This window comes from Podarcis melisellensis (genome assembly GCF_964234715.1).
Source record: "Podarcis melisellensis genome assembly, chromosome: 1".
Classification (NCBI taxonomy): domain Eukaryota; kingdom Metazoa; phylum Chordata; class Lepidosauria; order Squamata; family Lacertidae; genus Podarcis; species Podarcis melisellensis.
In genome coordinates this window covers 57,438,251-57,450,528 of record NC_138528.1, presented here as the reverse complement: position 1 = coordinate 57,450,528, position 12,278 = coordinate 57,438,251, and the positions used below count along the sequence as shown (strand labels likewise).

Below are 12,278 nucleotides of genomic sequence, written 5' to 3'. Positions count from 1 at the left end.
TGTGTCGGTTGATGCTCACCTCTGTGTGTCCACGTTCAGTCTTGACTTTTTGCTTCCAAGCTTGTTAAGCACGACATTCTTTGTCCTTTTCCTTAATGCGATATGTGTCAGTTATTAAGCTTCCAAATGGGTCTGAGTGTGGAATCGGTACATTGGATTCGGAAGCCACTGGTGGAGAAAGCTAGGAGAAAACAGCAATATTCCCTTGCAACAAAAATGGGAAACTTGTGGCCCTCTAGGTGTTGCTTGGCTACAACTCTTGTTGTCCCCGTCCATTGGCTACGCTGGCTGTGGCTTTAATCCTCCAGATGTCCAAGAACATCTGGAGGACCACAAGTTCCCCACTCCTGCTTTATAAGAATCCTTTGGCAAAGGATCGTTTGGGCCCCGAGCAAATGACTATATGTTCCCCAAATGCTTCTTCCCCCCCAATTTTCTGGTGGTCCCTCTTGTGCTCACACCACCAAATCTAATTATATAAGATTTATTAATATTATAAAGGACCAAAAATGTTGGTACATTTTTCAACGTTTGAGTCTTTTTAAACAACTACTGTGTGTCATCCCCTTTATGGTATGGACATTCATTATTGTTTGACAAGATTATAATAAATTTAGGTGCCCTTGATTTGTAGCATCTGCCTAGGCTGACCCAAACTGCTATTACCGGTACTTTCAGACCACATCAATGCAAAGTGGTTCAAATGGCTCGCTGCACACAACAACAAAAGCAAGAGGGGATTCTTAAACATACATGCCCCTTAATGCCTTAGTAAATAATAATAAATAAATAAATATGTGGATATAGAACCAGAGAGAGCAGAACACTGCAAATGTTGCACTTACACCGAAAGCAGAACCATATTGAAATTAGAAAACAATGAAGGACCTGTTTTTTATTGTCCACGTGATGTTATGTCCTCAGCCAACCTCAATTGCTCATTCTCAATTTGCTGCAGTTCTAGAGTTCGAATATCAAAACTTCTATGGAGTGAAGAAAATCATTAATCTGCGGATTATGGCCAGAAACCAGCCTGATTTATAGTAATCCATCTGCTCATAAGCCCAACTGGGGGAGGAGACAGTTGAGTTTGGTTATGAAATCAGTCAAGCATTGCCTGAATATTGCGCTCATTGTTTACTCTTATGGCTTAGGCATTTGTGATCTCATTCACATCTGACTTCATTCCACGCCTCGTGTACCTGTATATGTACAGTGAAAGTGGCACCATGCATGGCTTCGTGAACCATACGCTATCCTATTTTAATGTCAGCGATTTTCAAGATGGAACAGCTCCAAATGACGCTATGGAGCTTGGCTACCCAGTCCAAATATGCAGGTACATACTGTTATTTCCTTAAAAGAGATTTTTCCCTGGGATGTTGACCCATTCATGCATCTCAGAAGGACTCATATTTAAGTTTCCATGTACTTAGGTTATATGCATTTGAACATGGATTTGTGGCTACTACCTTCCATTTGCATATGACTCTTCCTTCTGTGTATATCCACTATCTCGTCTCAGTTGTCATGGTCTGAGCCATACCATTTCCTTTCCTTGACACCTTTCTCGAAGCTTGAAAACTGTCGACTGCAGAGCTTCTCCAGCTCTCCCCAAAGCTATGGCCCATAAGAGTGCACCTGAGGCCTCGATGTGATCTCATTTCCTCCCGTTGCAATGCCACCCAAGGAAGAATAACAAAGCCGTCTAAAACAACCCCCCCCCTCACTGTGAAGCATTTCTAGTTAGTAGTGTCCACACTAACAACCCCAGCCTGTTAGGGCACACATACCAGAACTAGTCATTATCCACAGGACTCCTCCATTTGTCTAGCACCCACCAAACCCAGAGGCCTGTGTGAGGACCCACTTTCCCACAGCCTTTGCATGGAAAGCTATGGCTGCTGCTTACTCCCCTTTGCCTTTATGACTGTTTTATTGCTCAACCTTTCAAATAAACAGTACAGCTCAGCTACTCGAGGCTCTACTTACTACCGCAGCATCTAGTCCTGTAATCAAAGAACGCCCAGAAAGCTTGTTAGCTTGCCATCAACCTCAGAACATATATCCATAATCCTATTATTGTTGGATATGCTTTTTGCCTCTGGTCCAAAGACTGGAATCTGAAGATCTAAACTAGAGACTAGGCTGTTCTGTCTCGTTAGTTATCCCAGTAACATGCATTGTTGAACATATAATGGTCAACTCCACCTGTGCTAGAACAAACTCATGACCACATAAGCTTCGCCCATTCCCTGTGCCAATCTGAACTTCTAAACTACAGCGCTCCTTTTCATTAGGTCCCAAACCCAAATGTAATCTCCCGCCGTAAGCATCCCGCATAATCTCTCCAAGATTACGTGCAAGCCACTCAGGGCTACCAAAGCTAGCACCCCTTCCTTCCCTTCACCAAAATATATCTTCCACCCCACAAACCCTGCTATCTCTGGTGTCACTCATCTCCTAGGACGGAGGTGGGGAGCCTATGTTCCTTGAGATGATGCTGGACTCCCAACATCAGAGACCATTGGCTGTGCTAGCTAAGGATGGTGGGAGTTGGAGTCCAGAAAATCTAGAGTGCAAAAATCTGCACTCCTGTGCCTCAAGGCTTCATTGTACCTCCATGCTCATGGCATAGGAGGGCTGAGAGCACCTTCCAATATACTGCACAACTCCCGGTCAATATACTGTATTAAAATTCCTAGGAAACTTCTCCCTGGCCTCCAACCCAATCATTTTAAAAAGTCGTGTTAACCCTTCTGCCCCACAGCAAATCTTTTCCTGGATAAGATTTCCATTTGGAGCCAGCTCTTCCTATTTTAAAATGGGAGATGGTTTATTTGTTTTGGATTTGGATTTGATATCCCGCCTTTCACTCCCTTTAAGGAGTCTCAAAGCGGCTAACATTCTCCTTTCCCTTCCTCCTCCACAACAAACACTGTGAGGTGAGTGGGGCTGAGAGACTTCAAAGAAGTGTGACTGGCCCAAGGTCACCCAGCAGCTGCATGTGGAGGAGCGGGGAATCGAACCCAGTTCACCAGATTACGAGACTACCGCTCTTAACCACTACACCACACTGGCTCTCTGGTGGTTTTATTACATATTTTGCTTCAGTCCATCCAATGAGGCAGCACTCTATGCCCTCCCCAACTGGTGGCTGGAGAAGGCAGGAATGGGTCCAAAAGGGTCTCTGCCTACTTTCCTATTGCAAGTCTCATAGGACTTCGGGTGATAAGAGCTCCATCTCATTTCTTCACCTCCCCGCCAACCTGCATCCTTTCCCCCTACCCTAATTTGCATTTATAGTAGATGGAATATGCAGGGGAGACGCTAATGGCAAAGTTAGGTCTATTACCAACATGATAACATCACTTAATAGGCATCAGCCTACTTTTAGTTTTAGAAATCGCTCAAAATTCTCTTTTTGAAGGATCCGATTGTGGTTGGTTTTCTCACAAATCAACCCAGACTATTACATAGATAACTGGTGATAATAACATGTATTTTGAGGCTTGCATGGAATAAGCCCTTTCTGTTCAAGAAATGTCAATGCGCTCTCTCTTTCTCTTTCTCGCTCTCTCTCTCTCACTCACACACACACACACATACGTATGCAAAACATACATGCACACATTTTTTCTCAGCATCTCTAAGAAGGCTACAACTGAAATATTAAGCAACACCAACAGGTGGATATGATAAGGGTACAACAAAGCAACAAAACTTTGGCAAAGTTTCATGCTTTTTGCAACAGCCATACTGTGTAAGATCCCCATCTTAAACATACTGACTCTCAGTTCTGCTTTTCAGATACAAAGATTACCGAGATCCCCCGTGGTCTGAAACTAAATATGATATTGCAAAGGATTTCTGGGCTGTGCTAGCAGCAAGACTAGCGTTTGTAATAGTGTTTCAGGTAAAGTATATCCCAAAATTATTTAAGGTGGCTCTGTATTAACAGACAGAGCTTGGAAAAGAGAATACTTTGCTAATATACCCACTCCACGTATCTTAGACATAAGGGTCTGACATGCCATTTTCACATCCCAGTTCTAATTAAATCCTAACGTTTATTAAACCCAAGCATTTAGCACCCACATATCGATAACAATATTATCTGGAGCCATTTTACTCTGGCTCCAGGTCTGGTTTTGTTACCAAAATACCCTTAGTCATGTTTATCAGGAGAGAAATGGGGAAAATGAAACCCTGTTAGTACTCCAAGAGTACTCATTGATACGAGGATTCACTGTATAGCTAGATGACATCTCGGGCAGCTTATGCCCAATTTTGACTGTTGTGCCAGCAACAACTGCTCTTGAACCAAGATAGCCTGGTGCCAGTAACCCATGCTCTGGTGACCTGTTTGTACTAGGTCAAGTGCTCCACATGGGACTTCCCTGGAAGATGGTAAAGAAGTCTGTGACTGCCAGACTGGGTCATGTGTCACCTGTCCTAGCATTGCCTTGGCTTCCTGTAAAGCCGCCAGTTCCAATTCAATGTGTTGGTAATCAAAAAGCCCTTAATAGCTCAGAGTCTAAGTACGTAAAAGACCACTTCCTCCAATACCAACCAGACAAAGTCTTAAGATCATTGGTTGAGGCCTTGCTTGTAGTGTCACCAATGGAGATTGATGGGGGGGGCGGTAGCCCACAGCATGACCTTTGGCAGCATCCCTACTATCAAATCCCCCCCCCCCAATGAAGGATGATTGTCACAAACATTGCCGTCATTTTAATACATTTTTGTTGGCCAGGCATTTTGTACTTGAAGGGGTGGTACATTTAGCAGCTAGAATTCTGTATTGTTTGAAATGTGCTTTGATAGTTTTGACTTTAGTAGTGTTTGAATTACGTTGTTTTATTTGTGGGTATTGGGTGGCTGCCCTGGGCTCCTTTTGGTGGGATGGGGGAGGACGGGATAAAAACAGAGTAAATAAATAAATTCTCTGAACCAGTATTTGTTGAATTTAACTCTCTATGGGTTGAGGGCCTAAGTATTACCACTTCCCACCAGGAAATTAATTTCTGAGAAAAGGTACATGTGTTGTAACATATGAAGTGTTACAGGTGTCTTCTGCTACAGATGTATTAGATCAGGCAGATGTTGGCCATGTGACCGGAGAAGCCAGGGAGGAAAACCGTGTGTGTCCTTAATGTGCCACAAAACAGACTTTTTACTTTTTCTTTCTTAATCTTCATGTATAAAAAGTGACAATTAGAAAAAGAGAGTTGCATGCAGTCAGACATTGGGGAATTTTATTCATGACAGGCTGGTTTTGTTTGGGAGTGGGCCTTAAATATCTGTGGCCATGTATGCCAGAGAGTTGTAAACTGCACAGTAATTTTACATAACTCTGGTTTCTAAATAAAAAATATATGTCTAGCATATCAGTCCTAATTGTAGAAGTAAGGTAAAGGTAAAGGGACCCCTGACCATTAGGTCCAGTCATGACCGACTCTGGGGTTGCGGCGCTCATCTCGTTTTATTGGCCGAGGGAGCCGGCGTACAGCTTCCGGGTCATGTGGCCAGCATGACTAAGCCACTTCTGGCGAACCAGAGCAGTGCACGGAAACGCTGTTTACTTTATCTACTTTATCTACTTGCACTTTGACGTGCTTTCAAACTGCTAGGTGGGCAGGAGCAGGGATCGAGCAACGGGAGCTCACCCCATGGCGGGGATTCGAACCACCGACCTTCTGATCAGCAAGTCCTAGGCTCTGTGGTTTAACCCACAGCGCCACCCGCATCCCATAATTGTAGAAGTAATTCCCATTGATTTCAATCAAGGTTGCTTCCAAGCAGGCTTGTTTAGGAACATGATTTAGGACACAATCTAGTCAAAGTTAAGCAATGTTGATGTTCCGCAGACTTCCATGGGACAAATTTTTGCAAATACTGAGCTCTCCGTTGTAATAATTGGGACTTCAAAGTGCTTAGTTTTGTCTGCTAATATTGGCTCTGAAATTCTTATTTTTCAGAACTTGGTCATGTTTATGAGTGACTTTGTGGACTGGATTATCCCAGACATTCCCAAGGACATCAGTCAGCAAATTCATAAGGAGAAAGTTCTGATGGTGGAAGTCTTCATGAAAGAAGAACAGGGAAAGCTGCAGCTGCTAGAAAACTGGGGGGGCAAGGAGAAAAGGAAAGGTGAAAACTGTAACAACCATAGCCCCAGATCGTCAATGAGCCATAGAGGGAGTGCTTCTTCCATTCATTCATGCCATGTTGAAGTGTAGAAGAGGAAGTGGTTTTATTCCGGGGCATTCCACTCATAAGCAAGCCATTATTTAAAGGATAGGACTTGATTCTTTAACAGCCTGGTGCATGTTTAAGCATATGCAACCATTTTGCTTATATCTATGTAAGAAATTACATTCTTACAAAAATGGAGGACCATATTCTGTTTCTGACAAGGATCTTTTGGGGGTTTTATTTGCACAAAAAGCAATGCAGGGATATTTTTTTTTTTACATATATCTATATTTCATGGTTAGCTTATAACTATCACTGTTTTTATATTTTAAAAAAATAGAACAGGTAGGCTATTCTCTTGGGAATTTTACTTTAGCTTATTTATTGAAAAATGGCTGAGGGTTTTGAATAACTAGAGGCTCCCCATTCCTGATAAGCTGTATGGGAGCTTTACAGTTTGCAAAGCAAATAAAGAGCATCCTGTGGAGTTCTTCCTTTCAAGACAGAGGAAGAAAAACTGCTTCAATCTGCTGGCCTTTTTGCAAGCAGAAATCCTGTTATGTTTCCTGGGCTCTATGCTGAACATGCAATATTTTCTCTTAAGCAAAAGCAGTGGCAAGAAGATTTTGTTTCTCATCTGGGGCTCACGCCTTGGGTAGAATCCAATTCATCACTTCACTCACGCCAGTGAACAAAATGGTGGGGCCATCAGCCCAGCACTACTGAGAGCAGTTTGTTTGAATATCTTTCATTCCTTCCGATGTGAAAGATGAAGGATTTGTGAAAAGGGCATTTATGTTTAGTAATCCAGAGTGTCTAAGTGCACATTCCAGAGGGGGTCCAGAGGACAAGAAAGAATATTAGCAACAGCACAATTTCCCCAAGCACTGAGGGGCCTTTTTTCAAAAGTGCCCTGAATTAAAGAGCACACACACAGCTGCTAGCAAATTGCACTGCCCTCCACAAACCTAAGAACCTAGTTGCTGAAGGAATATGTTTAACAAACCTATTCCCCAAGCAATTACGTTCACCGGTCATCCTGCTCAGTGTAGCTGGACATCCCATCTTTGATTACATCTCATACTTCCAGATACCACAGCCCCCTATCATTTCACTGACCAGAGCATCGTAACTCAAAGCATCCTTCAGTTCAGCAGTTATGATGACTCAACTGCCCAGTTCCCTGACAAAGGTATCCAAATATTGTTCTCTGCCACTTTCCAGCTTCTCTGCTGCTTTCAGTTCTCTTGCTCTTATCAAAGGGTTGGAGCATCTTCTCTATAAACATTTGAGGCTTTGTTTTTGTTTTTTTACTAAATTGGGATATACAATTATGACTGGCACGAGGGGAGAGAGAGAAAGAGAGAGATTTCTCCCTCGTAATATTCAGGGTCACTCAATGAAATTAACAAGCAGCATGCTCATAAGAGATATTAAGAAAGTACTCTTTCACACAGTTGTTTCTTTGTGTGACAGCTTGTAATTTCTGTCGGCTCAAAAGAGACAGGGGGAGGGAGTGTGGAGGGAGTAGGAATGAATGGCAGAAAGGGAGAATCAGCAAGTGAAATGCATGAGGAAGAGTGCATAGCGGGCTGAGTTGAGGGAAGAAGAGCCCATCAGAGCATGTGCTGGGCCAAGGGTGTCCCTCGGCAAATCTAGTATAGATTCTGGTATGGAGTTATTCCTGAGAATCCTTGAGGATATTTTTTTTTTAATCAAGTTTAAGATCAACAGTGCAATCCTATGCATGTTACCTGGGAAGTAAATTTTCCCAGGTAAGTACATATAGGACTGCAACTTAATATTACCTTTGGAGTTTTGTTGAAGTGGGGATAATAGAACTCAAGTTCTAAGCTGTGTTTTGGACCAGATTATTTCCACCTACAATGATTCTGTGGATGAAAATAGTCCTTTTAATTTTTCTAGCTTTTAGGACTCTATGTCCACTTTCGACATTCAGAGCAACACTACTCCAGATACACTCTTCTCTGAGCTTACTATAAAGTTTATATTATGATGTTCCACCTATTCTGCCCATTCCAGAATATTTCTGATGTGCCTACTATTTATTTTTTTAACATCAGGCTCTCCAGTTCCCTCATCTTGTGTCGGAGGCTTCTAGGCATCAGCATATAAATACTTCCATGTTGCATCTCCTGCAAATCCCCTTTTTCTGTTCAGTTTTCCCTATGACCCTATCAAGTGCCATGCAGAAAGAAATAAGCCCGGGTTGACTTTGCAAGTCTACCATACACAAATTGTTCTGGACACTTCAAAGTCAAAGAAATCCTTCTACGAACACCTAGCTATCCCTCAATTGCAATTGTCACTTTACAGTTTCTACTGGGATACGGACAGCCAAGTATAAGATATGCATGCCTCTCATCACATCTGAAGGGCATGTATGTGTAAAATTTAGTGCATGCCTCTTTAAAATAACAGCAACTGGAAGCAGATCACATGGGCGTCCTTCAGACTTTGATAGTAACGGTTAGCATTTATATGGCACTTTCCAGAGTACAAAAAATCTTCAGGTGCATTATGTTGTGAAAATGTGATGAGTAGCAAGTGTACTTTTTGAATGCCATCTGCAAAATGTAAAGGGATTTTTAAAAACAAAAAACCTGTTGCTGATCCCCAACAAGTAACACTTGCTACTTCCTACAGGCTGAGGCCCCAACAGCCTCATTTGGGTCTTTTGGGCAACATATCTCCATCTCCTGGGATGGAGAAGGAAAGAAATGGGAGAATCTGTTTAGTGGCTGCTAAGCAACCATCACATACCCTCCCTACAATTTGCAAACGTTTGGCAACAAATGGCACTGGTGACAGGGTTTGGGCAGCCAAGGCACATGACAACATTCCTTCCAATGTCAGTCTCCAGGGAAAGTAACCCAAGAGGAAGCTCCGGATAACAAGTCCGAGAGCTAGAACATACCTGCCAGGTCCATCCGCTCCACAGTTATATCTAGTGTCAGGCCTAGTGCTTAGGATACGATTGCTCCAAAAATATGGCATCCTCGATAGATAGCCCCAGTGATGCAGGTGGACACAAAGATGAAAGTAGAATCAAAAGGACAAGCACCCTGAGCAGACCCCCCCTCTTAATTTTGCCCCATATACATGAAAAGTCTTTAAATTTATTTATTATGTGTGTTCTTGGCAGGGCACCAGCTCCCTCTTAATCTGCACCTTCTACGTGTATCTTGAGCAAAACCAACAAAGCAAAATATAGAACATTTGCTTCATGTTACATACAATATGAAATGTTCATATAACAGTCTTCCTAGTTATGAACTGCAGTGCATCATATCATATATACCAAAAAAAATCCTATGCTGTGTAAGTTGAGGATGAAATTTAGTTTTAATAGAGAACAAAAATCAATTTCATCCACAACTGCCAAAGCCTGGCATTATATTGCAAATTAACTTACTGTATGGTTTGTTGCAAAACCAAATGTCCAAGAGTGTTATATTTCAATTAAAAGAGCATTGTTGCAGAATTATAGAAAATAAAAGCAAAATCATCACATAGTTTTGTAGTACTTATTAGTTTTTATACAAAGTATGCAGCAAACTCATTCTTAAGTATAATTTGTCCGAAACACTCTTTACGTGGAAGTTAACAAAATGTTGTCCAACATGTTTAAAATACCAATCTAACCAAAGATTGTTTTTAATAAAGGGCTTGTTTTTGTTTATAATTGCTTCTTATATATTGAATTGCAGGAATGTCACCTTTTATAACTAAAAAAGCTTGCTTAAAAGTCTGTTACCATTGTAGTCAGCCTTGTCTACCTTTATTGATACAGGATTCACAGAAGACAATAGCAATTTTCTCTCACTTTTACCCTGATCCAACAATGGCCTTTGGCAGCGGTAAGAGCTTTTTACAACATGGGAAAGCATCTGTGCATGTTTATTGGCTATGGATCCTGCTGCCAACCTATAGGTATGGGCTTTGATGTAGATATGCAGGGAGGATGCACATGAGATGCAGAGGTGTTACCCGTTCATGGACATTGCATGTATAACGTGAATGCAAGTTGACATTCCCATCTGTCCCTTGAAACTGATGGGAGTGTTTCGCCAGATGCCATTTGGGTGCTACGTTTCCATTGCATATTACTAGTTACCCACAGCATCTGGCATCGAGGTGAAAATGTTATCTATTGGGCTAGAAAGTCTTGTGTGTGATCGCCAGAACTGCTCTGTTCTTGGCCTGTAAACTTCAACTATTACATTTTAAAATGTAGTTAAGGCACGATCTAGACTACACACCCCAGGTTTTGCTAGGACTGGCCACATGCAAAGAGTGATATCCATTATTAGCCACATCCAGAGTAGATGCATTGAAATCTGTGGATTTTATTCCATTGGGTCTATCTAGCATTGGATGTCATCCCAAATCCAGAGATCCCTACCTACACATTCCACCAAACCAGTAGTCAGCTCTTTCAGCTTTTAAATGTTCATCATCTACTCCAGGAGTGGGTAACCTTTGGCCCTCCAGGTGTTGCTGGAGTTAAACTCCCATCAGCCCCAGCAAGCATGGCTGATGGTCAGGGATATTGAGAATGATAGTTCAGCAAAACCTGGGGGGGGGGGGAGCAAGGTTTCCCCATTCATGATCTACTGGACAGAGAGGGAATGTTTGAAAATCAGTTCCATCAAACCCCTTCCCAACCAATGGTCAGTATTTTTAGTATGCAAACCGATGCACAGTGATGAGCCAGCCAGGATAGCACATTAAGTGTGTTTTTTTTGGCAAATGCACAATCTTTGCCCCTGGATCAAACTCTTCTGGGGGTTTTTTCAGCAGAAGCTGGATTTGCACAGCTCTGATTGGCTAACACCCCTGTGTCGATCATGAAGTCAACTCCAATGATTTCTTGGAACAATTTTTAGCACCTTAAAAAGATGTGGCCCTTTATTAGATAAATAATTACGCTGCCAAGCAGAGGCATGAGCAGATAAATATGAGTGAAAATGTGTGTGGCGTTAGACCTGGAGGCTGCATGTGTGTCCTTTGAAGAGCAAAATCAAAGCAGCAGAACTCACCTCGGAGGGGAGAAACCTGTACCCGATTCTGTTTGCAGGTGCATCTGTATGCAACCTTCGAGCTGTTAGCATTGACCACCTGTTCAAAGTTCACACAGAGTGCAGGTGTCAGGTGGATATTTCCTTCTGTGTTGATGGGACAATATTCAAAAGAGCAATCTACATGAAGGAGGCTGCAGCCCTTTGCACACTTACATGGGAGCTGGTCACACTGAACTCATGGCATGGACATGATTCCAGAAGCCTATTTGCATGTGCAGATTATGCTTGTTGGATTGGGATGAATATGAGGGAAACAAGGCAGCAGGAACAGAATGCAGGAGGTGCCGGCCTCTTCTTCTCATGAGCAAAAAATCAATCCCTTTGCGACTTCCATCTTACTGTTTTTCTCTCTAAGTAGCCTACATTCATGTAAAATGTATCCTGAGCTATTAGTTTAACTAGAAACCAGGATGAATGTACACACCCATAGAAAATGTATATTCCATTTCACGCTCTATCAGCTTGTAATTTTATAAGTACTGTAGATGGATTGCCCAGTTTAGAATTATATGCTGAATACAAGCGATGGGAAATAAAGAAATTGTAAAGAGTTATCTTAAAATGTTGTCCTAATACATTCCTGTAAATATTAAGACTATATACTTATAAACATTCATTATTTTGAGATCATTAAATAATAATAAATGCTTTTACTTGTTTTATAGTTCTTTACTATTTTTCAATGGGGTTTGTATATAATATTGTATTACTACCTAGAAAATTATATAATGCTTCCTTTTTTAAAAAGAAAAGAAAAGTAAATGCATATACAGTAAAGCTGCTTTAGTTTTTTGTTGAATATTTCTTTGTATAGTTAATATTCCTTCATTGGTTCCTTCAGGCAAATGCCATTTCACAGTACTCTATAGTCATCTAATAGGGAAAAACCAAAAACAAAGGGTTGTTGGACTTGTAATGTCAATATAAAGTGACTGTTAAATTTGGGATGGCTTTGACACTATTGCTATATTCCTC

General features: G+C 41.6%; 1 protein-coding gene across 5 annotated transcripts in view; it reads left to right on the top strand.

Moving 5' to 3' along the window:
• The window catches only part of ANO1 (anoctamin 1), a 148,000-nt gene extending 136,033 nt beyond the window's left edge, over window positions 1-11,967 (top strand). For all 5 annotated transcript variants that reach the window (XM_081891409.1, XM_081891405.1, XM_081891406.1 and 2 more), the window contains 3 exons: window positions 1,155-1,339; window positions 3,811-3,916; window positions 5,982-11,967. In XM_081891409.1, the coding sequence (XP_081747535.1) occupies window positions 1,155-1,339; window positions 3,811-3,916; window positions 5,982-6,242 (552 nt within the window). In that variant the 3' untranslated portion in view covers window positions 6,243-11,967. The remainder of the gene's footprint in view (window positions 1-1,154; window positions 1,340-3,810; window positions 3,917-5,981) is intronic.
• Window positions 11,968-12,278: the final 311 nt, after the last annotated feature.